This window comes from Paramisgurnus dabryanus, chromosome 18 (assembly GCF_030506205.2).
Source record: "Paramisgurnus dabryanus chromosome 18, PD_genome_1.1, whole genome shotgun sequence".
Taxonomy (NCBI): domain Eukaryota; kingdom Metazoa; phylum Chordata; class Actinopteri; order Cypriniformes; family Cobitidae; genus Paramisgurnus; species Paramisgurnus dabryanus.
The window spans coordinates 18,755,212-18,781,488 of NC_133354.1; the positions used below are offsets into that span (position 1 = coordinate 18,755,212).

The window sequence follows — 26,277 nt, forward strand, 5'->3', positions numbered from 1 at the left end:
TGAAATGTAGTTGTTATTTTGGCGCCCCCCTTTGGCCATGTTGTGCCACACACTATATGTGTGTCTCAAAATAGTGAAACAATCTGCTATTTGAACACAACACAAAATACACTCATAGTTGAGATATTATTCTGTATACATGATAGTCATTTATTGCTAATACTTACATAATTTTAGGAATGTTTATTATTTATGGAGAAGTATAATTTTTGCAGGGTGGGGATCTGAAGTTTGCAAAAGTCCATTGTAAAAGACTACACCCAACAGTGCTGTATCCAAATGCAGTGGCGCAGCTGTTATATATGATCACATCACTGCATGCCGTTCAAATATCATCATGGCCTTTGAGTTGGGTCATTGAGTCTGTTAATGTCAGTGCAAGCTTAGTCCCCATAAAATCAAAATGGAAGTTTTTGTCTTTTAGTATAAATATGTTAGCCTTAAGGACATCTATAAACTACAGTTCTCCAAAACATTGACAATACTCTCATTTACTTACAGTCTCTCACTTCCGTCAGTACGGATCAATGATTTTTATGACTTCATCTGCACTTCTGCTTTTTCCATCAGGTACCAAGCCGTGAGGTAAACTAAACGCTATTGGCTATTTAAAAGTGGGAGGAGCCACTCAATAAAACCGTAATTCCTGTTAAGTCACATCAGTTTATCTCAGTAGCGTACATTACAGGGTACTTCAGTGGGTCTTTCAGAAATGCTTTAGTTTGTAGTTTTACTCAGTTGTCTTTAAAATAAATTAAGTGCACGTGTTGTGTATCTCTTGCATAACATTAAGCGCATGCACCGTTTCCTCATTAAGCGCTTTACTTTTTACATATTGAACTTTTAATTGGCTCATACCTCAGAACAAACTCCGCCCCATTGATTAATATGCATAAGCCGAACTTTAAATACCGAGAGCTGTCACGACTGAATGGGTGCTGCTGGTACTGTTGTGTGCGCGCTGTCTGGTGTTTGCATTTTAACCTAAATTGTCAACGGAGACCAGAGTCCTGTCACCATGTCCAAACCGCTGTCAGACCACGAGAGAAAGAAGCAGATATCCGTGAGAGGGCTCGCCGGTGTGGAAAATGTGGCGGACTTGAAGAAAAACTTTAATCGCCATCTGCATTTCACGCTGGTGAAGGATAGAAATGTATCCACCAAACGGGATTATTACTTTGCGCTCGCACACACAGTTAGAGACCACCTGGTAGGGAGATGGATCAGAACACAGCAGAGTTATTACGAGAAAGACCCCAAAGTAAGTTCATGCATGCAGATTGAACCCAAGCCAGTGCATGACTGCACCACAGCGTGGGGTTTTGTGCATAAGAGCAACTTGCAATATACTGTAAAGGCAATAAAGCTTGCATCTGTCAGGTCTAATCCCACTGTAATGTCATGACATTTGCTTGAGTGCTATGGATCTGCTTGGCCACAGCATTTCTGACCTTTTATGACTCTGCACTGAAAGCTTTCCGGATCTGGTCCAGGATAAACACTCTCTAAAACATCCTGCATTACACATTTCTAACAAAATCAAGTGTGCTTGTTACAGATCAGCAACAAGGTGCAACTTTGGCACCTCACTGCCAACAGTAAGAAATCTTGCATTGATACACAGTGTTCAAGATAAATTGATCAATATGATGAAATGTTTATGTTAATCGACATTATATTAACAGTCTGGCTGTATGTACATCAGATTGATATATGTGACCCTTCCTGTGAAAACCCATCTACATAAAATCATCCTACATAATGTAAAGAACGTACAGTGAAAATATAACCTTAATATCTTTAATATTAACAGAGTAAGGTCATGTCAAAGATTAAAATCAATGATCAAAATCAAACTTTAATGCTCCTAATCTCATAAATAGAGATTTTTGGGCTGGATTTTACAGACATGGTCATACATTATAAAGCCTTTTAAATATTAAACAATGCATTCAAGCAATGCATTGTTTATTAGATCTTCAAACAAATAAGATTATATTTTATAATAGATATTTTCTTTCAACAAGGTCTTTTTTATTCCAGTAGAAATGTTACTAAATATTGAAATAAGCCAGTGGCAGAAACATTGTATGAAAATGTGTTAGTGCTCAAGGCATTAAAATCGGAGCGCCGTGGAGAAGTCAGAAGATGAAACCACTGCCCAGCATCTCTGACCTTTTCCTTTCCAAGCCCAGCCCATAGTCCCTGCATGGAAAAGGTGTCTATGATATAAAGGTCAAATGTTGCCTCCTAAAAAAGGTCACATATAAAGTCTATACCGGAGAAAGAGGAGATGTGTAATTCAGCCTCATTATAAATTTTCTCGGAGAGTTATTCTGAACTTGACTGTATAGTACATCATAATATTATCTCAAATCTTCATAAAGTAATGAATAAAGTAAAATAAAATGCACTGGATTTAGATGAGATGTGTTCTCTCCGCTCACCCACTAAATTTTGTTGCTTTATTCTGTTGATGGCCATTGGCAATAAACCTTGACTTGATCATTAGAGCTTAAATGAGGCTCTTGAGTGTTTCCTTGAAAGCGTGACTGTCATTTGTCTGGAGCTCAGCCAACAAAACAAAACTGATGTGAAAAACTAGAATATAAAGCAATCTCCACTTATCAGCTCTCATTGAGGACCTGCTGAAAAAAGTGACGAGAAATTAATATTGAAAGGAAATAGTTCACACAAATGCTGTCATCATTTACTGACCCTCACATCATTCAATAAAATAATGTAATAAAACTCTGAAGAATAATGTTGATTTTTATTTACCATATAAAAGTGAATAAGGACTGATGCTGTCCTTCTCTTCCATTCTGACTGGTTCACCAAGCTAAAAGTTAATATATCTAGATTAAACATTTGATTGAAAATAAAAATAATACAATAAAATGTATTTTAAACAAACAATTAATAACTTTAAATTAAGCGGCACAGTCTATAAAAAATAAGGACTGATCATCGATTATTCTAAGTATTTGGATAGTCAAATTCCATCACTTCTGGATATTATTAATATTCATGAGAGCTGTTTTAATAAAGATTGCATTGCTTTAGTGATAGTTGTTAACCCTTTATGTTTATATGGATTTCAATAGCATTAAAAGTAAATTTTGTTAAAGGGAAATTTGTAAGTTAAACAACAAAATGTAAAACAAATAAAGTATAATAATAATGTATAATATGCTATAATACTTAACCCTTGGAAACATTTTTAGGAATTTAAAATCTCTTAAAAGTTTACCAATTACTTAATATCTTTTTAACAGTACAGTTTGTTTTCATGTAACTGTATAAGACAGATGACAAACTTGTTGAGCACCCAGATTAGATCTTCCTTATCATCTGCATGAAAGCACAACATTAAACACGCTGTGACCTTTGCTGCTGACCTAACTGTTGGTTATTTTTGCTTCAGTCAAAATACCAGTGTTACATAATACCGGTCCCCTTCCCCCCACACACCCTTTCTCACCTCCGTGACCTCGCTTCTTCTCCTTCTCATACGCCAGGGAAAAAGTCGAAAATGTCAGAGGTTACAACAGGAATGGTTTCAGATGGCACCCTGTATCATCGCATCATCAGAAATTACTGTCTTCTGTATTAAAATAGTCTTCAATGAAGTCTAAAAATAGTGGTGGAAAGGTGGTCTTGTTTTCAAGTCAAGTGAATTCTCAAGAAGTAATACTGTACAAAAAACATGGCACACACATTTATCCAAAATAACTTAAAGTGCATTCAAGGTTGGCCTATAGATTTTATCAGCATGTGTGTTCCCTCAAACCCTTGACATTTATTGCAAACGCAATGCTACCAACTCACACCGTAACTGTTAACAAGATTTTGTTTGCATTTCCAAATGAGAATGAACTAACATTGATGTGAATGGATGGATGACTGTGCAGGTTTCCTAAGTATCTTACATTTGTTCTGGTTTGTTCTTGCTCCATGTGCAGCGTGTCTATTACATCTCACTGGAGTTTTACATGGGCCGCACCCTGCAGAACACTATGGTGAATCTGGCACTTGAGAATGCCTGCGATGAAGCCACTTACCAGGTAGGACACCACACAGTAAAGTGCGGCAGGGATGACATATTTTTGTAGGAAAAACGTGGAAGCGACTTAGCAGTTTAGCAGTAACGGTTCCATCGTCCCGAAGTCAATGGGGTTTTGGTTAAACTCCTTTAATAAGATCTTGGGTTAACACAAGCCCAAGATATTGTCAGGTTTTATTCTACGACATAAAACACAACAGTAATACCCCACTCCTGACTTAAAGGGTGCTGCTCTGCTTATTTGTGACCCTGAACTAATCTTAGTAGATTGTGTTGGTCATTATGGAAATCAGCTGTTGCGCCTGTGTTATTTAATTTGTGCCTTTTTAGTAAATAACCCTCAGATATTACCATTCCCATCAGCGCTTTTTTGGAATTGTGCTTATTTTGCCCCATTTAGTAAATCTGACCCTACCGATCTTGGTAGCACTTTATTTTTCAGTACGTGTACTTACCTTGTACATATATGGTAAATATGTTGTACTTGCAGATAAATGTGTTGCACTTACTTTTGAGTTTCTACATGGTAATTAAATGGTATCATTACTGTAATTACCAGTGGTACATACTTGGTAGTTATTATTTAACGGTAGATAAGTACTGGGTAATATCAGATACATACTTACAGTGTAGGTATACTGTAACTAACAAGAAACACTACTGTACTTACAAATGAATATACAATATAAATATTTAGTACTTACATGTAAGTGTGGATTAATGACAGGTACTTATAGTGTACATAACTAATAACAAACACTACTGTACTTACAAATGATATCTACATGGAAAGTGTGTAGGACATATAGGCCAGTGTACGTTAATGACAGCACATATAGTGTATGTATACTGAACTAACAAGAAACATTACTGTTAGGAAGGCTTTAAGACTGTTAGGTTCTGATTCTGTATCGGACGAGTAAACCCTTCTGAGTGCCGATCAGAGCACTAATAATGAGGAGACAGGAATTCAGTTTAACGATTTGTATTGATGGTAAAGGGATGGACCACAGATGCATATTCAAAGATGAACATAGTCTGAAAAATAATAAACAATAAAGATAATGAATAAACTAAAATATATATATGTTTATATACCATTACGAATATTCACTGTTACATAAATAATTTGCATTTATCATTTACATCAGTGATATCTCTATTAAACAAGGAAATTACATAAACAAAACGAGGTATTTATCAGTAAACTTTCATTAACAATCCTGTCATTACTATGCAATGCCCATATATGGACTGAATAAAGACGAAGCATTTACACAAACACAACGTAAATCTCACTCGTTAACAACTTCTCAAACACGCAAATCTTGCATCATTAATTATCATCAGAAACCCGTAATACTGATCTGCAGCTCAATACAGAACGAATAATCATAAGAAAATTATATTAACAATCTTAATATAACAGAAAGATTACTTCAGGGCAAGTCTGGGCATGTCTGCATTATACAGCATTTTACAGATACATGTACAGCTGTTCATATCGGTAATAACACAAAATATAAATCACAAAAGGCTTACTTTGAGGTCAGTGACTAACATCTTGATGTTACATCTGCAGCAATCACCATCAACAAACAGTTGTTCACATCATTTAGATGACAGCTCACACAGTTCACACAGGCACCACAGACAGCGGCAGCTCAACTAACTACACGGTTCACGATCGGCAGAACAGCGGCGGCTCCGGTTTCAAAATAAAAGTCCCTTTTAAAGGAGCCTTTAATACAGCCGCCCCCAAAGATGCAAGCATCTTTGCTTCCCATAAAGGCGACTTTACTTGGAGGCGTCAAGTCCATCCTTTGGTAAAGCTGGCAGGATGACCAGGCGGGCTACTGGTCTGGTATAAACTTGGTCCTTTATCTTCACATCTGCTGACCTGATATGACCATCTGGGCTTAGGTGGGTTTTGATGACTTGGCCCACAGGCCATAAGCTTCGAGGTAGTTGTGGGTCCACAATCATAACAATGGTTTTCTCGTTCAAATCAGGAGGAGAGGCTTGCCATTTCTGCCGGGTTTGGAGACCTGGAAGATAATCCCTCACGAACTTAGACCAGAATCGGTCTGCCAGGACCTGGGAGTGTCTCCAGTACCGACGACTCAACATTTCCGATTCTGGGTAAATGACTTGAGGTAGAGATCCATCGGGCCGCCCCATTAAGAGACTATTTGGGGTCACAGGGTCAGCATCTGCCACGTCTGACGACACATATCCTAAAGGTTTTGAGTTTAGGATGGCCTCTACTTCCAGCAAGACTGTCATTAAGACCTCCTCAGGAACGGGCTGTGAACCCACAACTGTGTACAAGGCTGATTTGACAGATCTGACTTCTCTTTCCCAAACCCCACCAAAGTGAGGGGCCGAAGGGGGATTAAAGCGGAAGTGTATCTTTTGTTTGGCAAGGTGATGCTGTATGTCAGGAACCAGTGCAGCATAAGCTTCCCGTAACTCCCTTTCACCTCCACGGAAGTTTGTACCTCGATCCGACAATAATTGTGCTGGTGTTCCTCTCCTTGCGACAAACCTTCTTAGAGCCATGAGAAATGAGTCTGTACTCATGCTAGGGAGTAAGTCCAAATGCACAGCTCTGGTAGTCAAGCATTTGAACAGAATGCCCCAACGCTTCTCTGTACGCCTTCCAATTTTCACAGACAGAGGGCCAAAGCAGTCAACTCCACAAGAATGGAAGGCAGGTTTATAGAGCTGAAGGCGCGCAGAGGGTAGATCCGCCATCTTAGGGATTGTCGGCTGGGCTCTCCACCTTTGACATTCAGGGCAGTCACGTTGAAACCTCCTAACAGCTTCACGTCCTCGTAAGATCCAGTAGTATCTCCTAATTTCCGCAAACAGACGTTCAGATCCAGGATGATGCAACTGGTGGTCGTAGTGGTGAATGATCAAACGAGTGACCGGGTGATTAGAATCCAGGACTAGAGGATGCAAGACAGAATCCTGCATGTCAACAACTCTCCTTAAACGGTCTCCTACTCTCAAAAGCCCACTGGACGGATCAATTTCAGGGGCTAGGGTAACCAGCCGACTTCCAGACCTGACCGACTTTCCAGTCCGAAGCAGTTTGTAATCCTCAGGGAAGGATTCCTGTTGTACCTGTTTGACAATATCGATCTCAGCCTGGCGGTAATCCTCAGCCTCTGGAGGTGTCCCTGGAGCATGGATAGCCCGAAGTTCTTGGGCAGTCATGTCCAATAACTCTTGCCAGGTGTTGTAGTTCCATTTATCAGAGTGTTCAGAAGGAAGAGGTAAGGTATTGATCCCACAGAAGACAGATTTCCGCATTTCTGCCTTGTCCTCTATAACCTCAGGTTTAGGGATTGCTGGCCATTCTTTGGGATCCTGCAGGAGGAAAGAGGGACCTTGAGACCAACGGTTCTGTGCAGCAAGATATTGGATAGGTTTCCCTTTCGTGAGATCATCAGCCGGGTTGTCCACAGAGCTGACATAATGCCATGAACACTTATCAGTCAGTTCCTGAATCTCTGCGATTCTGTTTCCCACGAAGACCCTATAGCGACAGGACTCTGAATTCAACCACTGGAGGACCGTGGTAGAGTCGGTCCACAAGGAAACAGACTTGATGCATAAGGTCAACTCGGTCACCAGTAACTTAGCCAACTGTGCTGCAATTAGACTTCCACAGAGTTCCAGCCTTGGAATGGAGTGAGTTCGTCTTGGAGTAACACGGGAGCGTGCGACTATGAAGGACAGGTAAGTCCGACCATCCTGGTCAGTAGTTCGGAGATAAGCCACTGCTCCATAGGCTTGCTCGGAGGCATCCGAGAAGATGTGTACTTCATGAGTAGCTCTATCCATTCCAGCATCAACAGGAACATAAGGACGGGGGAAAGAGACACAAGAGAGGTGTTGAAGTTCCTCCTCCCACGCATTCCAGGACTGAAGAAGTTCAGGTGGTAGGTTAGGGTCATCCCACCCTCTCTGTTTGTTCCACAGGTGCTTAATGATGACCTTTGCTCGAGTCGTATAAGGTAGGAGGAATCCTAGCGGGTCGTACTGGGAAGCCAGGACCTTATAGATGTTCCTCAAAGTGGGAGTTCCATAAATCACAGGCCGATGCTTGTAGGACAAGGTATCATGCTGCCAGTTCCAACTTAGACCCAGCGTGGATTCAGGGACATCCGACTTCCCTTGTGTCAACCACAGTTCCACACTCGCGGATCGAGCTTCCGTCGGGAGGTGACTCAGCACACCAGGATCATTGCAGGCCCACTGGCGAATTTCAAATCCAGCTTCAGAAAGGATGTCTCGTAGTCGATTAATCAAGGTCCGAGCAGCATCAGAAGAAGGCAAACTCTGCAGGCAGTTGTCGACATAGAAACATCTTTCTACCGAGAACCGAATCGCCTCATCAGTCAGGGGGTGTCGCAGCACATGGCGCTGTACAGCGTAGGTAGCACAACATGGACTGGAGGTCGTGCCAAAGGGTAACACCTGCCATTCGAAAATCTTGGGTGCCTTATCCATCTCCAGGTCTCGCCACAGGAAACGGAGTAAAGGACGGTCCTCAGGGAGAAGACGGACCTGGTGGAACATCGCTTTGATGTCCCCACTCACAGCTACAGGATGTTCTCTGAAGCGGACCAGGACACCTAATAGCGAGGCTCCAAGGGTAGGCCCTGGCAGCAGGTACTGATTAAGGCTTTGTCCTCTGTATTGATGGGAGCAGTTAAAGACAACACGAAACTTCCCATTGTGACTGACGATGTGGTGAGGGATATACCAGCTTTCAGACTGCTCAGTTACAGGGTCAGACACTTCCTTAACTACTCCTGTATCAATGAGTTTCCTCATCTCTTCCCTATAAACCTCAGCTTTTACAGGGTCCTTTAGCAGACGTCTTTCCACACTGCGAAGGGTAGGTAGGACTGATTCCTTAGGTGCATTCAGCAAAGGCATATCCTTCCGCCGCAGTAGAGGTGTCGCCAACCGTTTGATTCCATCGATTTCTGGAGTGAGAGTTTTAAGGTCAAGCAACTCGATAGCCCTTTGATCCTCCTTGGACCTGGTCACCGCTTTGCCCTCCCACTGTAGAACAACATCCAACTGCCACAGTCGTTGAACATTTTGAAGGAGTTCATCCTGAGTTGGAGCAATGGAGGTAAACAGACATTGCCGTGTGGCATGAGGCCGCCCCATGGAAGGTATGGGGCCCTGAAGTGTCCATCCCAGGCGCGTATGAACCGCAGCTGGCGCACCCGGGCCGCCCCATCGCACAGGCTCTGTTGGGGTGATGAGGTGAGGTTGATCGGAACCAATAAGAAGTAATGGCTGGACATCTGTAAGCGTACGGACAGGAAGACCTCGCAGATGTCGGTACTTCTGTTGCAGTTGTTCTATGGGGTACGACTGACGCGACAGGTTAAGACGATCTGCAGTAAAGGCGTGGTTAATCTTGTAACTTTTCTGGGGTTTACAGAAGGGAGAGATCTGGAACGATACTGACGAACCATGAAGCACCTGAATATCATCCCTCACTGTTCGCAAAGGTAGATCCTCGGGAACACCCCGAATGCCCAGCGCCTTAACAGCAGTGGAAAGCAGAATAGTCCTCTCCGACCCATCATCAAGAAGAGCATAGGTGTCTAATGTGCGATCTTCATAATGCAGGTTTACAGGAACTACTTTGAGCATAACCCGACCTCCAACACAAGGCTTATCCAGAAAGAACCGATCTGAAGAAGAACTTGTCAGGCAACTCTTTTCCATGTTAGCTGAATCGTCCTTGGGAAAGGAACTGACATTCACCTCATGAAGAGGACGAAGGTGGATGGCTTGACAGATATTGCAAGGCTTCTTTAGGTCACACTGGGCAGCATGGTGTGTCCTGGCGCAACGCCAACAACGGTTGTTACTGCGAATCCATGTTTTGACCTGGTCGGAGGTAAGCTTGGCAAAGGACTCACACTGACTCAGGTAATGCTCTGCCTTATCACAGAAAGGACAATAACGCTTGACTTTCACAGGCTTGGTTTGTGAAACATGAACTTTCCGAGGGATGGGTGTCTCACCCTGGGATTCTCCAACACCATGCAGAATAGTTACTGTCCTCTTCACAGAGTCTGACTTAGTATGCGAGCCCTTTGGCGTTGGTTCGGCATCATAGCTGTGACACCAGGTTTCGTAACGGAGCCAGTTCGAAAGGTCAACCAAATTCGGTGTTGTTCCAGGTTGGCGAAACATATGGCGCCGAAACTCAGCACGCTGCTCAGGGGGAAGCTTACCCAAAAGGCGTGCGACATGGGACCCACAACTAAGTTCCAATTCGCCATCACGTCCCAAGGTTCTCAAGAGACCCACGAGTGACTGCACCTGAAGAGCAAATCTTTGAAAGGCGGAGACATCACCTCGCTTTATGTCAGGACTTTCGAGCACAGAAGCGATCCTCTTCAAAGCTAACTGATGTGGTTGACCGTATTTCTCATGGAGCGCAGCCATTGTATCAGTAAACGGTGTAGGTGAGTTCAGATATGCATCCGCTATCATTTTGGCTTCGTCAAGCTTAAGGTGATCCACTAAGATCTGATATTTGAAAAGTTCAGTGCCATCAGGGGGAAGAAGATTATCCAAAGCTATCCTAAGTCGAGCAAACTCACCCGGATCAGGACGACTAAACTTGGGAATCGTTGGGGTAGGACCCCGGTACACATATTCAGAACCAGAGTAAGGAGGTACAGGGCGTTGGTTGGTCTTAGCGGCTGATGCCAAAGCTTGAGGATGCATGAACGCTGGCACTGAGCTGACTCTCTGATTATCGCCGTGATGGGAAGGTAAGGGCATAGTGGCAGGTGTTAATAACTCTTGGAGCTCCTTAGGGGTAGGAGGAGGAGGAAGTCCAAAAGTGTTAGGGGAATGAGACTGATACGGTGGCGCTGGTGTAGCTGAGTATGCAAAGGCATACTTCCCAGGCCCTGGAACCACTGATTGGTAGCTAGTTTCACCCATTTCAGACAGCGTGAGGTAGCCCATCTGTGCCCTAAGGTCGTCATTAGGTTCAGCCCATGGAGGTGGTGGAAACTCAGTGAAGTGTCCGTCCTCTGCTAAGGTGGTGGATTCATGCGGCTTCATAGAGGGCCAGTATACGTTTGACGCCATAGGCTTTGTAGGCGAGGGAATCTGGCATATGGCTTGTTTGAAGTCGGCGCGAAGAGACTGTGCCACCTGAACTAATTCTCTGACTTCTGCACGGACTTCTCTTAGCTCCAGTAAGTCTGCCTGAAATGACTGGTGGGTCTGCATTAGTTGTACACGCTCACAACGCAGGCGCTGTAGCTCACTGTCTTGTGAAGAGGTAGTGATATCAGCCGTTCGAGTTAAAGCGAAGGATGGTTGAGGTATTTCAGGATGTTGTGGAGGCTTATTACCCAAGGACAGGATCGGTGAGTCTTTGGAACAGACCCTGGCATCACCAAGGGAGGTGGCATAAGGTTGGAAGGATGGGGGAGGAGTCCGGTGGACAGGTGCCTCCCAAGTCCGTCGGACATCATCCTCAGCGATATGTCTGCCTCGGGTATATTGCACATCATACTGCTGTAGGTAGGCTGGAGGACGAGTATGGCGTTTTGGGCGAGCTCCTCCAATAATCTCCTCATCAGATTCCATTATGTCAGAAGGCAATACTCTATCCGGCTCGAAGGACCAAATTTTGTTAGGAAGGCTTTAAGACTGTTAGGTTCTGATTCTGTATCGGACGAGTAAACCCTTCTGAGTGCCGATCAGAGCACTAATAATGAGGAGACAGGAATTCAGTTTAACGATTTGTATTGATGGTAAAGGGATGGACCACAGATGCATATTCAAAGATGAACATAGTCTGAAAAATAATAAACAATAAAGATAATGAATAAACTAAAATATATATATGTTTATATACCATTACGAATATTCACTGTTACATAAATAATTTGCATTTATCATTTACATCAGTGATATCTCTATTAAACAAGGAAATTACATAAACAAAACGAGGTATTTATCAGTAAACTTTCATTAACAATCCTGTCATTACTATGCAATGCCCATATATGGACTGAATAAAGACGAAGCATTTACACAAACACAACGTAAATCTCACTCGTTAACAACTTCTCAAACACGCAAATCTTGCATCATTAATTATCATCAGAAACCCGTAATACTGATCTGCAGCTCAATACAGAACGAATAATCATAAGAAAATTATATTAACAATCTTAATATAACAGAAAGATTACTTCAGGGCAAGTCTGGGCATGTCTGCATTATACAGCATTTTACAGATACATGTACAGCTGTTCATATCGGTAATAACACAAAATATAAATCACAAAAGGCTTACTTTGAGGTCAGTGACTAACATCTTGATGTTACATCTGCAGCAATCACCATCAACAAACAGTTGTTCACATCATTTAGATGACAGCTCACACAGTTCACACAGGCACCACAGACAGCGGCAGCTCAACTAACTACACGGTTCACGATCGGCAGAACAGCGGCGGCTCCGGTTTCAAAATAAAAGTCCCTTTTAAAGGAGCCTTTAATACAATTACTGTACTTACAAAATCTATATACATGGTAAGTGTGTAGGACATACAGGTCAGTGTAAGTAAATAAAAGGTACTTATAATGTACCTATATGATAACTAATAACAAACATTACTGATGTGCCACTTTTGTACTCAATATCTTTGTCCTTTGTTGTACTCTTTAAACCCAAGCATTAAATATACGCATTACCTACTGGGTACATTTACTAGTAGGTCTATAGCAATTGCATAGAAACAGGACTGTAAAGTAAAGTGTTGCATTTTACACAGTTATTACACAGGACCTATCAGCTAAGGTATAGCATAGTATACATACGCCACTGTGAGTTATATTTACTAGTAAAACCATAAAATATGATGCATCGTTGTCTATAACTTATACTGTACATTCATTTTTAAGTACAGTAATGTTTCTTGTTAGTTACAGTATACCTACACTATAAGTATGTATCTGTTATTACCCAGTACATACCCAGTAATAACTACCAAGTATGTACCACTGGTAAGTACAGTAATGATACCATTTAATTACCATGTAGATACTCAAAAGTAAGTACCACACATTTGTCTGTAAGTACAACATATTTACCATATATGTACAAGGTGAGTACACGTACTGTGAAATAAAGTGCTACCAAGATCTCAATTTAAAGATCTCAAAAACAACCCAATATGGGCACAATTCCCAACAAAGATCCACAGAGTATATCCTTAACAGGGAACAAAAAAAATATGTTTTAAAGAGCTGTCGGAAGCTTGGTGATCACGATGATGTCAAGAGACTGCGGTGTAGTTCGCTTGTTGATTTAAGATTAGCTTTCATTTCTCGTAAACGCACAAAAAAGATGTGTTTATATGTTAAGATTATCTTGTTGGACAAAATGTTTAAGCGTTTTTATTTTTTGCAATAACCAAAAGTCTACTCCACACACTGTTACCTCCGGGCTGGCCTACAAAAAAACGTCATCCCTGCAGCACTCTATAAAATCCATTGTAGGAAACAACAAAATCATTGTTTTTATTTTCTGACCAATGACATGCTGTGTTTTTCAGCTGGGTCTAGACATGGAGGAGCTGCAGGAGATGGAAGAAGATGCTGGACTGGGAAATGGAGGCCTTGGTCGTCTAGCTGGTTTGTATTCTGATCTCTCTGCCCTTTGTACACTCAGGTTTAACAGAAGAAACTTCACTCACAGTATGGATTTATTGAACTTTGTACAAGAAAGTCAAACGAGTGCAGAACAAGCCTACAAGATACAATCCTGAAACATTCAAAACTTTTCACAGACAAGTTAAATCTGTATCGGACAATGCACACCCTCTTTTGCTCTCCCTATATCATTTTTTTAGCTTGCTTCCTGGACTCTATGGCTTCTCTTGGCCTGGCTGCCTACGGTTATGGCATTCGTTATGAGTTCGGTATCTTCAACCAGAAAATCGACAATGGCTGGCAGGTAGTTGAAATGACGTTTATTTATTTATTTAAAAATCACAACTAGATGTCACTGGGGCGCTACCATTTCAAAAAGTACACATTTGCACCTAAAGGGGTACATATTAGTACCAAATGTATACACATCTGTACCTAAATAGTACATACAGTAAAATAACCTTTTTAAATAGTACTGCCTGAGTGACAGCTTGAAATCACAATTATTCTAAGAGTGTCAAAACTGAATATGCATGACTTCAAAATGTAACACATAATATTAATGGTTGCCAGGTTGAGGAGGCAGATGATTGGCTGCGCTATGGTAACCCATGGGAGAAAGCCCGTCCAGAATATATGCGCCCTGTGCACTTTTATGGTAGGACAGAACATCACCCAGATGGAGTCAGATGGGTGGATACTCAGGTAAAGCATTGCTTTTGGTGAACATGTATGTTTATGTACAGTAATCCCTGCTGAAAAAAACAGCATCAAACCAGCACGGACCAGCATGGGAATCATGCTGGTCTATGCTGGTTTAGCTGGTGGTTCCAGCATACCAGCACCAAAACACAACATATGTTGGTATGACCAGCATGGGATGCTGGTACTAATGCTGGTTTAGCTGGTGCTAATGCTGGTTTGGTGCTGGTTTAGCTGGTGCTAATGCTGGTGCCGATGCTGGTTTAGCTGGTGTTCACTAGCAAACCAGCACCAAAACACAACATATGCTGGTCTTGCTGGTATGCTGTTTTTTTCAGTAGGGATGTTAATTATTAAATACTATGCTTACAGGTTATCTTGGCTTTACCATATGACGTCCCTGTACCCGGCTATAGAAACAACATTGTCAACACCATGAGGCTGTGGTCTGCAAAGGCCCCTTGTGATTTTAACCTGAAGGATTGTGAGTGCTAAAAATGATTTGTGACCCAGTTTGTGAAAACCTAGTTACATGAAATCCTCCTAAAGAACATGTATAATATATATAGAAATATATAACCTTGATATATTTAATATTAAGATCAGTGAGTGAAATCAAACCATTATAAGATTATGAGACTTTAACCTGGATTGGACAGACATGAGCATCTTATATGTTCTCGTATCATTTTCAGTTAATGTTGGTGATTACATTCAGGCTGTGCTGGACAGGAACCAGGCTGAGAATATCTCCCGTGTCCTCTACCCCAATGACAATGTCAGTAAATATACACGTGTGGCTTTCTGTATATACATACTGTAGTTCAACTATTATATATTTCTTTCATAGCCTGTATGACTTTGCACTAAGGAAATCAAACAGTGTTGTTTTTGTAGCACACAAAAATTATCTGCTCTGTACATACAATCAAAGTGAATGGTGATGTGTACATTTATGCTGCCTTTCTGTGTTTTATAGCTTTAGAGCCCCTGGTCCACATCCACTTTCATTATATATTAAAGTGCAGAACAAATATTCTCCTAAACTTTGGTGTTTTATGGGAGAAAAGTCATACAGGTTACAGTGCCGCTTTTGAAGTGGTCTTGCCTAAAGCTGTCTGCCCCGTCTTCACACAGTTCTTTGAGGGTAAGGAGCTTAGATTGAAGCAGGAGTACTTTGTAGTGGCTGCGACTCTCCAAGACATCATCCGCCGCTTTAAGGCCTCCAAGTTTGGCACCAGGGAAATCGTGCGCACTGATTTCAGCACTCTGCCTGATAAGGTAAGGTCCTCACCGTTAAAGATTTCAGACTTTTAACCACCGTGCATATTCAGATGAGATGTGAGAGTCAGAATGTTGCTCTATGAAAGTCTCTTGGTTTCTCTCAGGTGGCCATTCAGCTGAATGACACTCACCCTGCTCTGGCTATCCCCGAGTTGATGAGAATCCTGGTCGATGACGAAAAACTACCATGGGAGAAGGTTCGACTTTGATACAATCCCGGCGCCAGACACAAATTCACGGACAGGCATTTCATTTTTTCAGGAGGGGGGGCACAAATGAGATCAACCTCACTGCAATTAAATGGACAAAAACTAGGAAGAACTGACATACGCAATACAACGGAGGAGTCGTAAATATTGGACCTTGCCTACTTAAGCAGTCAAACACACGTCGCAGGGCTCGACATCAACGCTTGTCCACTTAATATCAGACACAAGTGGATTTTTTAAAAGGCCAAGTGAAAGAGAATTTTACTTGCTCGACCGGATAAGTAGCCTAGTCTTATTAAAATGCCAATAACAATCACCAAAACACGATAATGATTCTGACTCCTTTTCTCAATGGCGACCGAAAGTGCATAATATAATAACGCCAAGTTAAACAAATAAGCACAGCAAACACAAAGTTAGTTCACAATGTGTTAACAAAGTGAGTTAAACATACTGCGGTAAAATGGAGTTTTTAATAACATGATACAGTTAAGCAGCATCACATCACGGTAAAAAATGTACAGATTTCATATGACAGTTCACTTAACAAGTTATTAATATTTAGTCACTTACATTTTGGACGCAATGTTGATTGTTTTTGTTGTTTCAGCAGCAAAAATAGTTGGTGGTGCTATGCTTAGCAAACAACCAAACATTTCCGCCCTCACTATCGACAAAAATAGCCCGCCCATGGACTGATTTGTTATCTAGCTTGATTTACAATCTTTAAACAGTCATTGCATTAAACAATCACAGTTTGACGGCACTAGAGGGCAACAAAGTACAATGATTCTGTTATTTAGTCAGATGATCAGTCAATCCTTGGACACATACCTATCCATACGCTCATGTAGATGGTGTGGTGCTGTTGTCTCACAGCAAGGAGGTTGGGAGGAGTTTGCATGTTCTCCTTGTGTCAGCGTGGGTTACTCCGGTTTCCTCTCACAGTCCAATAGGCTTTATGCCCAGCTGCACTACTTCCTGAACTTTAGCCAGCTCCTTGTTTCCTGTCTGCCATTATTGGACAAACTGATTAATCCAGGTGTGCCTGACCTGAGTAGTCACAACAACAATAATCAGACACACCTGGATTAATCAATTTGTCCAATAATGGCAGACAGGAAACAAGGAGCTGGTTTAAGTTCAGGAAGTAGTGCAGCTGGGCATAAAGCCTATTGGTGAATTGGAGATGCCAAATTGTCCTCACCTATTTTGTGTATAGTTTAATCGGTTCTTGCCATGAATATAGCTAGAGATGCTGGAATGGTGATAAGAAATAAACAGACAAACAAACAAAAACTCATGCATTAGCTTTGCATGCACATACATACACTTACACACATGTATACAATTTTTTATATTTTCAAACACCTACTGTTTTTGCAGTACTTGTTTTAGCACTCATATCCACCGGGTATTAGAATTGTCAAAGTGACGAGACACTTACTCCACCAGATTGGCTTCACGAGAACAAGACAAGTTTTTACACTTTTTAAGAAATCCTCAGTGATAAAATATGTAAATGAGGAGCTGAAATCACATAATTTTAAAATGTTTTAACTAATCTAGGACTGTCCCTTACAATGTTTTTCATTTTGTAGTTGATAATGAAGTATTTTGATATTTTTGGTTAATAAAATTAGACCTAAGTGAGAAACAAACCTTTAAAATTATGGCACGCAGTAACATCATCACCACCCCCCCTCGCTCAAACTCAGTCAATATTACTACGCCCAAGGTCGAAACTAAGTGCTCTTCTGCCATACAATATAGTTATCATTTTTATCTGCTTTAAAAATCGCCATGTTTTATTTTGTGCCACCATACTTACTCGTGTAACTACTCATGTAAGAGTCTTTAAATAGGGAAAACATGGAAGTGTTTGGTGGCTTCTAAATTCATCCCTGTTTGGATCCTAAGGAATGTATGGGGCTAGGCTAAATGCTAACACATGAATAAAGATAGGTATGTATTAATTTGTCTAAGTTGAGGTAAGAACATAGTAAAATATAAAAAAACGGTGGTGTTTTCCTTTAATATGTAATAAAAACCAGCGTTATGTATTATAACAAATTCCTGAAGAGGGCACCAGCGGACTCATGATTGTTATTTTTGCTTTCATTTTAGATCGAGAAAATGCTTACTTTGGGCCAAACAATGTTTTTTAACACATTTAAATCTTTTTTTAATACATTAAATCTTTAATTTTTGTCCATTTTTTTTACAATAGAATTTATACAGCCACTGTAATTCTTGAGCAAGAACATTCATGTAAAACATGTAAACTTAGATTGAGGGTTTAAACTGCTGAAAAACTTCATATCTGACACTGATCAACAGATTGATCACTGAACAAACACAACGGCATCTTAAACGTATTATTTGTTCCCAAAAAAACATTAATGGAAACCCAAACAAAAAAGCACATGCAGTAAAAGACTGTAAAATGCTGATCCACGAGAAATATTTTGACATTTTAATCTCATTACACAAGATCTCATCACACCCCTAATAGATACAGACATTTTTTAGTTAGTTCTTACCAGTATAATCAATTTTCTGTATCATGAACTTAAACTTGAACCTCAACTTTTTACTAACAATGTATATTTCATTATCATTTTTCATTAAAGGAACAGTATGTAAGAAATTTATATCAATTAATCATAAAATGGCCCTGATATGTCACTAGAAATTAAGAATTTATTTTAATTTCAAATATTTTTATCACTGACATCAGTGGCCTGGCAAGGATATTGTCATTTAAAAAGTGGAGTTGCAGCCCTCAACTGATGTTATGTTGTCATTTTGCGTATTGGCCACTAGTTGTGTGATTGAAGTACCAGTTTTAGCCACAAGGTTTGTGATTGCAATACCAGTTTTGGCCACAATCCTACATACTGTTCCTTTAAAGATACACTTCTTCCCTTTTCTGTACTAAATATTACCCCCCCATCCCAGGTGCACCATATAATGTTCTTAATAATTCAAACAACATCTATCAGATAAGTCAAACTATGTTGACTTCTTCACTCCCTGCAGGCATGGGACATCTGTGTTAAGACATGTGCCTACACCAACCACACTGTGCTGCCTGAGGCTCTGGAACGCTGGCCTCTTGATCTCTTCCAGACCCTGCTGCCCCGGCACCTCGAGATCATCTTTGAAATCAACCGGCGCCACATGGAGGTTGGAATCAACACAAAACCAACACACACACTCACACTACAATGAATCAAGACGTGTTAGTGTTAACTGTTAATGGTCAAAAAATGGTCCATATCACTGGGGTGGTAGTACCCTTTCAAAAAGTTCACATTTTGCACCTAAAGTGATCATGTTTTTACTTCAAAGGTACATATTAGTAACAAATATTATACATATCTGTACCTCAATGGTACATATGAGGACCTTTTCAAAGGGGAACTGCCCCAGGAACCATTTGTTTTTTGATGGTGTAGCACACATTGTGTTTGTTGTTTTAGCGCGTGTCCTCTCTTTACCCCGGCGATGTGGACCGCATGCGCCGCATGTCTTTGATTGAAGAGGGCGGGCAGAAGCGAGTCAACATGGCTCATCTGTGCATCGTTGGCTCTCATGCAGTGAACGGTGTGGCACGTATTCACTCTGACATCCTCAAAGCTACCGTGTATGTTTTATTTGCAAACACATGCAGATGCATTAATGCATTAATCACACACATATAATAAATTGATCCTTTACGCTGTGGTATTCACGTACAGATTCAAAGACTTCTATGAAATGGACCCACACAAGTTCCAGAACAAAACCAACGGTATCACCCCTCGCCGCTGGCTGGTAATGTGTAACCCCGGTCTGGCTGAGGTCATTGCTGAGGTTGGTACAGTCAATCATAACATAAATTGTTTTATAACAAAGACAGAATGTCCAGCTGTGACAGCAGGCAACTTGAGCGTAGCAGTAATTTCTCTTTTATATCATTTACTGTTACATGGAGTGATAATAACCATATACTTCTAACTAAAGTGATTTCTAATAGTCCATTTAACTCCACTTAACAATTCCCTGTCTTGCTCAAATGTCAGAGGATCGGAGAGGACTTTATTCGAGATCTGGATCAGCTGCAAAAACTTCGTAATTTCGTCAACGACGAGGCATTCATTCGAGACGTTGCCAAAGTTAAACAGGTTAGGAAGAATACATACAGTATGTGCATTTATGAAAATGTGATTTCTGAGTTTAAAGTTGATATCTTGGCCTCTTCTAGGAGAACAAGCTGAAATTCGCTGTGCATTTGGAAGAGCACTACAAAGTTAAGATCAACCCCAACTCCATGTTTGACATTCAAGTCAAGAGAATTCATGAGTATAAGAGACAGCTGCTTAACTGTCTGCACATCATTACCTACTACAACCGTAAGTGGCTCCTACAGTTGTGCAACTTCTTTCGTGTCTCTATTACCTCGTTCCAACAGAGATTCCAAAAATACGCTGGTAATGTGTATCACCATTACGGATTGGTCCCGGGATCGTTTTGTTTTGGTTTATTCACACCGTCTTCTGGAATGTGTGCATGCGTTCACATACATCCCGGAAAGATCCCATGAAGACATTGTGTAATGTAATTTTAATTGTGCACTTAGTGAACTATTTTCCTCAACAGCTTAAATGAAAATTCTGTCATCATCTATTTACCCTTAAAGGTGCTCTAAGCGAATTCATGCGTTTTAGGCCATAAAACATTATTTGTTTCATACAGTAAACATCTCACTATCTGCCAGCTGCCTGTCCTCTGAACAACACACTGTAAAAAACACGGTCTCTGCAGACAGCCTAGGCTTCGCAAACTGCAACAAAAACAAATGGTCAAACCTACCACCACGAAACATAACAAAGTGTTCCAGCCAATAAACAACAAAAATTATTTGGAAGTGGGGGTTGGGCGTGTTCATGACTCGTTCAGAAAGCATGAAAGGGAGGGGGAGAGGAGGAGTTAGCTACGCTCCATTTTGTTTAAACGTCAACAAGAAGGGACATCACACAGATTCGCTTAGAGCACCTTTAAGTTGTTACAAACCTGTATGAATTTCTTTATTCTGCTGAACACAAATGAAAATAAAAAAAATGTTTTAAGAACCAAACAGATCTGGGGCACCATTCACTTCCATAGTATTATGTTGTCCTAAAATGATAGTTAATGGTGCCCCAGATCAACTTGGTTACAAACACTCTTCAAAATATCTTTCTTCGTATTCAGCCGAACAAAGTAATACACACAGGTATATAAATGATGACAGAATTTCATTTTTGGTGAACTATCGCTTTAAGTTAGCTTATTATCTGTAATTGTCCTCTTTAGAAACTACGCTTGTGAAACTAGCTCATTGTGTATCGATCAATTATCATTGTAAACGTATATCCCTTGGTCAAAGCGTTGTACAAAAACTATGTCATTGGGACGACACATGCGTCCTCACTATGACACACGTCTTACGGCATTGTTCCTGGCTTTTTTCACAATGGGATCAATCCCATGACATGTTTGCGCTCACACAGAAGGCACTCTAGCATTTATTTGCCAGTTTTCTGTGATCAACACTGATATATGATAATGAATGGTTTATCAGAATAAAAACTAAAACAAAACATAATAATATAAACAATATCTGTATGAATATTTGGATTAATAGTATAAAAAGTAGGTAATAATTCCTTGTTGCGCTTACATTTTTCAGTTTAATCAACTTGAAACTACAATTAATTTCAACTTTCTTGACAAGTGAAGAGTTGCTATAAATTATAAAAATAATTTTGAAATAACTGTAGCTAATTTTTATTATTTATAACAACTCCTTACTAGTCAAAAAAGTTGTGTAATTCAAGTTGATTAAATTTAAACATTTAAGTTCAACAAGGACGTTCTTAACAGTGTACTGTAACATGTCCACCAGCTCTCATTAAGTCCTAAAAGGGGGGTAAACACGAAATACAATGGAAAGTCAATGTGATTCAGCCCATCTGTCATATGCTTGCAGGTGTTCCCAATATCCACATGAATGGTGGAAATGTACGGACTAAATGCAAAGTAAACAACTCGCCTACTGTTGTGTTGTTTCTGTTTATACCTGTACAGGCATTAAGAAGGATCCCAACAAGCAGTGGACCCCAAGAACAATTATGATTGGAGGAAAGGTAAACTTGGAGTCATTTAAAGTGGACATATACTTTTTCCATGTTTAAGTGCTATAATTGGGTCCCCAGTGCTTCTATAAACCTAGAAAATGTGAAAAAGAACAACCCAGAAACTTAGTTTTTGTAAACCATTCTCTGCAAGAACGTGAAAAAATAGGTCATTGAAATCTGGCTCCCCTTGTGATGTCAGACGGGGATAATTCCGCCCCTTTATCTGCATTATCTAACCACAGCACTGTCATTTAGTGCAGAGATCCGCTCATTTGCATTTTAAAGGACACACCCAAAAACGCCACATTTTTGCTCGCACCTACATAGTGGCAATTTTAACATGCTTTAATAAATTATCTATATGGTATTTTGAGCTAGAATTTCACATACGTACTCTGGGGACACCAAAGATTTATATTACATCTTTAAAAAGTCTTGTTGTTTTTGTCATTCTGTTTAAGTTGTTGTTTGATGCCTATTATTGATTTGCTCCATCCTACTGTAGGCTGCTCCAGGTTACCACACAGCTAAAATGATCATTCGTCTCATCACGGCTATTGGTGAGGTGGTCAACCACGACCCAGTGGTGGGTGACCGCCTCAAAGTCATTTTCCTGGAGAACTACAGGGTCACCCTTGCCGAGAAAGGTGACAGACGAGAACATTATAGTTGTTCAGTACTTGAAAGGAACAAATGAGTTTAAAGAACATCTTTATAATCTTCTCTCTCAGCTGTCCCAGCGGCTGACCTGTCCGAGCAGATCTCCACAGCCGGCACAGAAGCTTCTGGAACAGGCAACATGAAGTTCATGCTGAATGGAGCTCTGACCATCGGTACCATGGATGGAGCCAATGTGGAGATGGCAGAGGAGGCAGGAGAAGACAACATCTTCATCTTCGGCATGAGAGTGGAAGATGTTGATGCCATGGATGCCAGAGGGTTGGAAAATAACTACTAATGCTTTTAATAAATAATATTGGAGCTGCTAGATTAAAGCAATATAACATACTTAAAGGTATACTCCAGCCAAATATCAAAATTATCACCCTCAAGCAATCCGAGATACACATGTACTTAATCTTTCAGACGAACACATTTGGAGTTATTTTAGTAAATGTCCTTGCTCTTCCAAGCTTTATAATGGTAGAAAACCGTGATCACGGAACAACTTCTGACTTTAAAATTACCCTCAGAAGACCTTTATTAACCCCTTAGAGCCATGTGGATTACCTCTGTGAAGGATGAATGCACTTTTTTGAGGGTTAAAGTCAGAAGTTACTCCCTGATCCCTGTGTTCTACCATTATAAAGCTTGGAAGAGGAAAGATATATGCTAAAATTACTCCAAATGTGTTTGTCTGAAAGATGATGGACATATGTATCTCGGATGGCTTATGTGTGAATAAATCATGGGGTAATTTTAATATTTGGCTGCTATAGTTTTAAAGGGATGTTCACCCAAAAATGATGTACACGAATGAAGATATATTGAGGAACGTTGGTTACCAAACAGATGACGAACCCCATTCACTTCCATAGTATTATTTTTTCCTACTATGGAAGTGAATGGGGCTCACAAACGGTTTGGTTACAAACATTCCTCAAAATATCTTCCTTCGTGTTCATCAGAACAAAGACATTTATACAGGTTTGTTACAACATGAGAATTATTATTTTTGGGTGAACTTCCCCTTTAAATGTTCACTGTGTAGATTTTAAGTGCCATCTAGTGGTGAGACTGTGAATCGGAACCAAAGGCTTAGTTCAAAGCTCACCCCTCCCTTTCAAAACCCATAGTGAAGCTACAGTAGGCGCCACAGGACAAATGTGTCATCATCTGAGACAATATGCACTCTATAGAGCAATTTGTCCATTTAGGGCTACTGTAGGCAAGTCAAGGCAAGTTTATTTGTATAGCACATTTAATACACAGAGGTAATTCAAAGTGCGTTAATGTAGATAAAACTGCTCATCCTAAGGCAATAAAAATAATACAGTTTATTATGTAAGGTCTTTATACACCACTGAACATATATTTATGTATATTATATCACATTTCTGACAAGAGATCTTTTTAAGAGTTACTCATTGCACCTTTAAAAGTTACCTAGACTTGCGTGTAGTAACATCTTATCTTAAGAACAGAAACAAAAAACACATTCATAATATATGACATGACCTTTTCCATCTGACAGATACAACGCATCCGAATACTACAATCGTCTTCCAGAGCTAAAACAGGCCATTGACCAGATTGCAGGAGGCTTCTTCAGCCCCAAACAGCCAGACCTCTTCAAAGACATTGTCAACATGTTGATGCACAATGATAGGTCAAGCCACTTTTATATATATGTATAATACATGCCATTTCAAATCAAAAACTCTTGCACGCTACCACAAAGGTCTCATAGATTTTATGGTTTCCCCTTGTGCAGGTTCAAGGTGTTTGCTGACTATGAGGACTACATCAAATGCCAGGAGAAAGTCAATGCTTTGTATAAGGTAAGTGTAAACACGACTGAAAAAAGTTTTTGATGAATCTGCAATATTCTCAATCGTCCTTCCTACTTGTACAGAAACCTAAGGAATGGACCAAGAAGGCGATCTACAACATCGCCGGTTCTGGCAAATTCTCCAGCGACCGCACCATCTCCCAGTACGCCCGTGAGATCTGGGGTGTAGAGCCCACCTTGGAGAAGCTCGCCGCACCTGATGATCCAAAATAAACCTCCTATCCTGATCTATCTCCAACCAAGAGCAACTGTATGATCGATTGCTACATCTTCAAGAATGCAGCTATGCACAAAGTTCATAATGCACACCAGCCAGTCAATCTTCAATCTATAATGTTCTGCATCAGTCACTGAACAATCAATACATTCAACAAACTCAATCAATGTTCAACTTGTAACGTCTCCAAAATCATCTTAGTCATCCTTTTGGTGGCAGCTGTGATGAATGAGGATCCTGATAACTCTTAATATATGAATTCAGTACTGTGTTCATGTAATCTTTGGGGTCTCACATGCAATAGATTTCTCCCCAATGTAAACTGTTAAAAAAAAAAAAAATTCAGTTTAATCCATTCTTATACACTGTTGCATTTGGCTGCTAGTTCTGTTTTGTTCTTAAAGGATTAAAAACGTGCTTGCGTATGGGTTCACGGATGGCTTTAAATCATTGCTCATACATTAAAGGGTATTTGGTGGTTGCACTTTTAACATACTGGATTATTTTCAACTGTATAATGTTTTGTTATGGGAGATGGGAGACAAATACAAGGTCTTAAGGTCATAAAGGCCAGTTGCGTAAAAACAGCTTGGGCGTATCTTCATTTTTCTGGTCATAACTTGTATGTCAGTTACATAAAAGATAGATTGGTCTCATTTAAATGTTAATAGGAAAACCGACCATTTTGGGACACTGGCAGAGGTTCTGACATGATCTTACATTTGGTCTTTTTCAGTTGCTTTAATAATGGCAAAAGTCTCCAAACCCTGCGTTCGGCACAAACTGGGCTACAATATTATATGAGCTACATATATGTACATGTTTGTATTTGTGAGAGAAAAATGTTTATGCGTGGTTTGTGAAAAAGCTACATTTTTAAGTCACTGATATAAGTCCACAAAACCCTCTAACTACTTATAAGCTGGTCAGGCTATTTCTTAAAACGCACTCTTAATTTAATGCAACCGGCAACAGAAAGACTGAACAAAACATGCAGACTCTTATCAGCTGTTATTAATAATGATAACCAACTAACCCAAATACAAGGCCTTTTGTATCAACTCTGTTTTTGTTAAATGAAACAGAATGATGTAATAAATTATAAGCAAACCACTTTGCTCTGAGTCAATGACGAATTAATGTCCAAGATTATAAAACTGTAATATTTAGGTTTAAGAATCTTACAAATATAATCTTTGAATTCATGTTGATTTTATTTATTTTTTAAACTACATCTATTTTCTAAATAGTTTTTGACTGAATGATTTAAATGAAAAAAATGCTTTCCTTGCCCCTTATATAAGAAGGCAAAATACATACAGTAGTATAAATTTAAAGGGATTGTTCACCCAAATATAAAGATTGTATTATCGTTTACTCTCCTTCAT

General features: G+C 40.1%; 3 protein-coding genes across 3 annotated transcripts; 1 reads left to right on the forward strand and 2 right to left on the reverse strand.

The window, feature by feature from the left end:
* Positions 1–914: 914 nt before the first annotated feature.
* Positions 915–25,252, forward strand: pygma (phosphorylase, glycogen, muscle A). Its single transcript, XM_065287135.1, has 20 exons — positions 915–1,261; positions 3,966–4,067; positions 13,705–13,783; positions 14,002–14,105; positions 14,375–14,506; positions 14,876–14,987; positions 15,199–15,281; positions 15,641–15,784; positions 15,892–15,984; positions 19,039–19,185; positions 19,482–19,645; positions 19,740–19,854; positions 20,064–20,165; positions 20,246–20,393; positions 22,111–22,169; positions 22,666–22,807; positions 22,892–23,099; positions 24,355–24,489; positions 24,595–24,661; positions 24,736–25,252. The coding sequence occupies exons 1-20, from the start codon at positions 1,019–1,021 to the stop codon at positions 24,883–24,885; spliced, it is 2,529 nt and encodes an 842-aa protein (XP_065143207.1). The 5' UTR covers positions 915–1,018; the 3' UTR covers positions 24,886–25,252.
* LOC135776426 (uncharacterized) lies at positions 4,945–6,970 on the reverse strand. Its single transcript, XM_065287134.2, has 2 exons — positions 5,609–6,970; positions 4,945–5,104 (listed from the first exon to the last, which is right to left on the reverse strand). Exon 1 carries the CDS (start codon positions 6,821–6,823, stop codon positions 5,864–5,866), a length of 960 nt encoding a protein of 319 aa, XP_065143206.2. The 5' UTR covers positions 6,824–6,970; the 3' UTR covers positions 4,945–5,104; positions 5,609–5,863.
* LOC135776785 (uncharacterized) lies at positions 6,894–12,647 on the reverse strand. The gene is made up of 3 exons (XM_073812624.1): positions 12,441–12,647; positions 7,079–11,936; positions 6,894–6,923 (listed from the first exon to the last, which is right to left on the reverse strand). The coding sequence occupies exons 2-3, from the start codon at positions 11,723–11,725 to the stop codon at positions 6,894–6,896; spliced, it is 4,677 nt and encodes a 1,558-aa protein (XP_073668725.1). The 5' UTR covers positions 11,726–11,936; positions 12,441–12,647.
* Positions 25,253–26,277: the final 1,025 nt, after the last annotated feature.

What these genes read in the sequence shown, in the direction of transcription:
- pygma (XM_065287135.1), top strand. Translation starts at nt 1,019, where the DNA reads ATGTCCAAACCGCTGTCAGACCACGAGAGAAAGAAGCAGATATCCGTG. An exon ending in GACATCCTCAAAGCTACCGT is followed by an intron (nt 19,646 to 19,739) that starts GTATGTTTTATT and finishes ATTCACGTACAG; the next exon opens with ATTCAAAGACTTCTATGAAA. An exon ending in CATCATTACCTACTACAACC is followed by an intron (nt 20,394 to 22,110) that starts GTAAGTGGCTCC and finishes ATACCTGTACAG; the next exon opens with GCATTAAGAAGGATCCCAAC.
- LOC135776426 (XM_065287134.2), bottom strand. Translation starts at nt 6,823, where the DNA reads ATGGCGGATCTACCCTCTGCGCGCCTTCAGCTCTATAAACCTGCCTTC.
- LOC135776785 (XM_073812624.1), bottom strand. Translation starts at nt 11,725, where the DNA reads ATGGAATCTGATGAGGAGATTATTGGAGGAGCTCGCCCAAAACGCCAT. An exon ending in CGTCCAGTGGGCTTTTGAGA is followed by an intron (nt 6,924 to 7,078) that starts GTAGGAGACCGT and finishes TGCGGAAATTAG; the next exon opens with GAGATACTACTGGATCTTAC.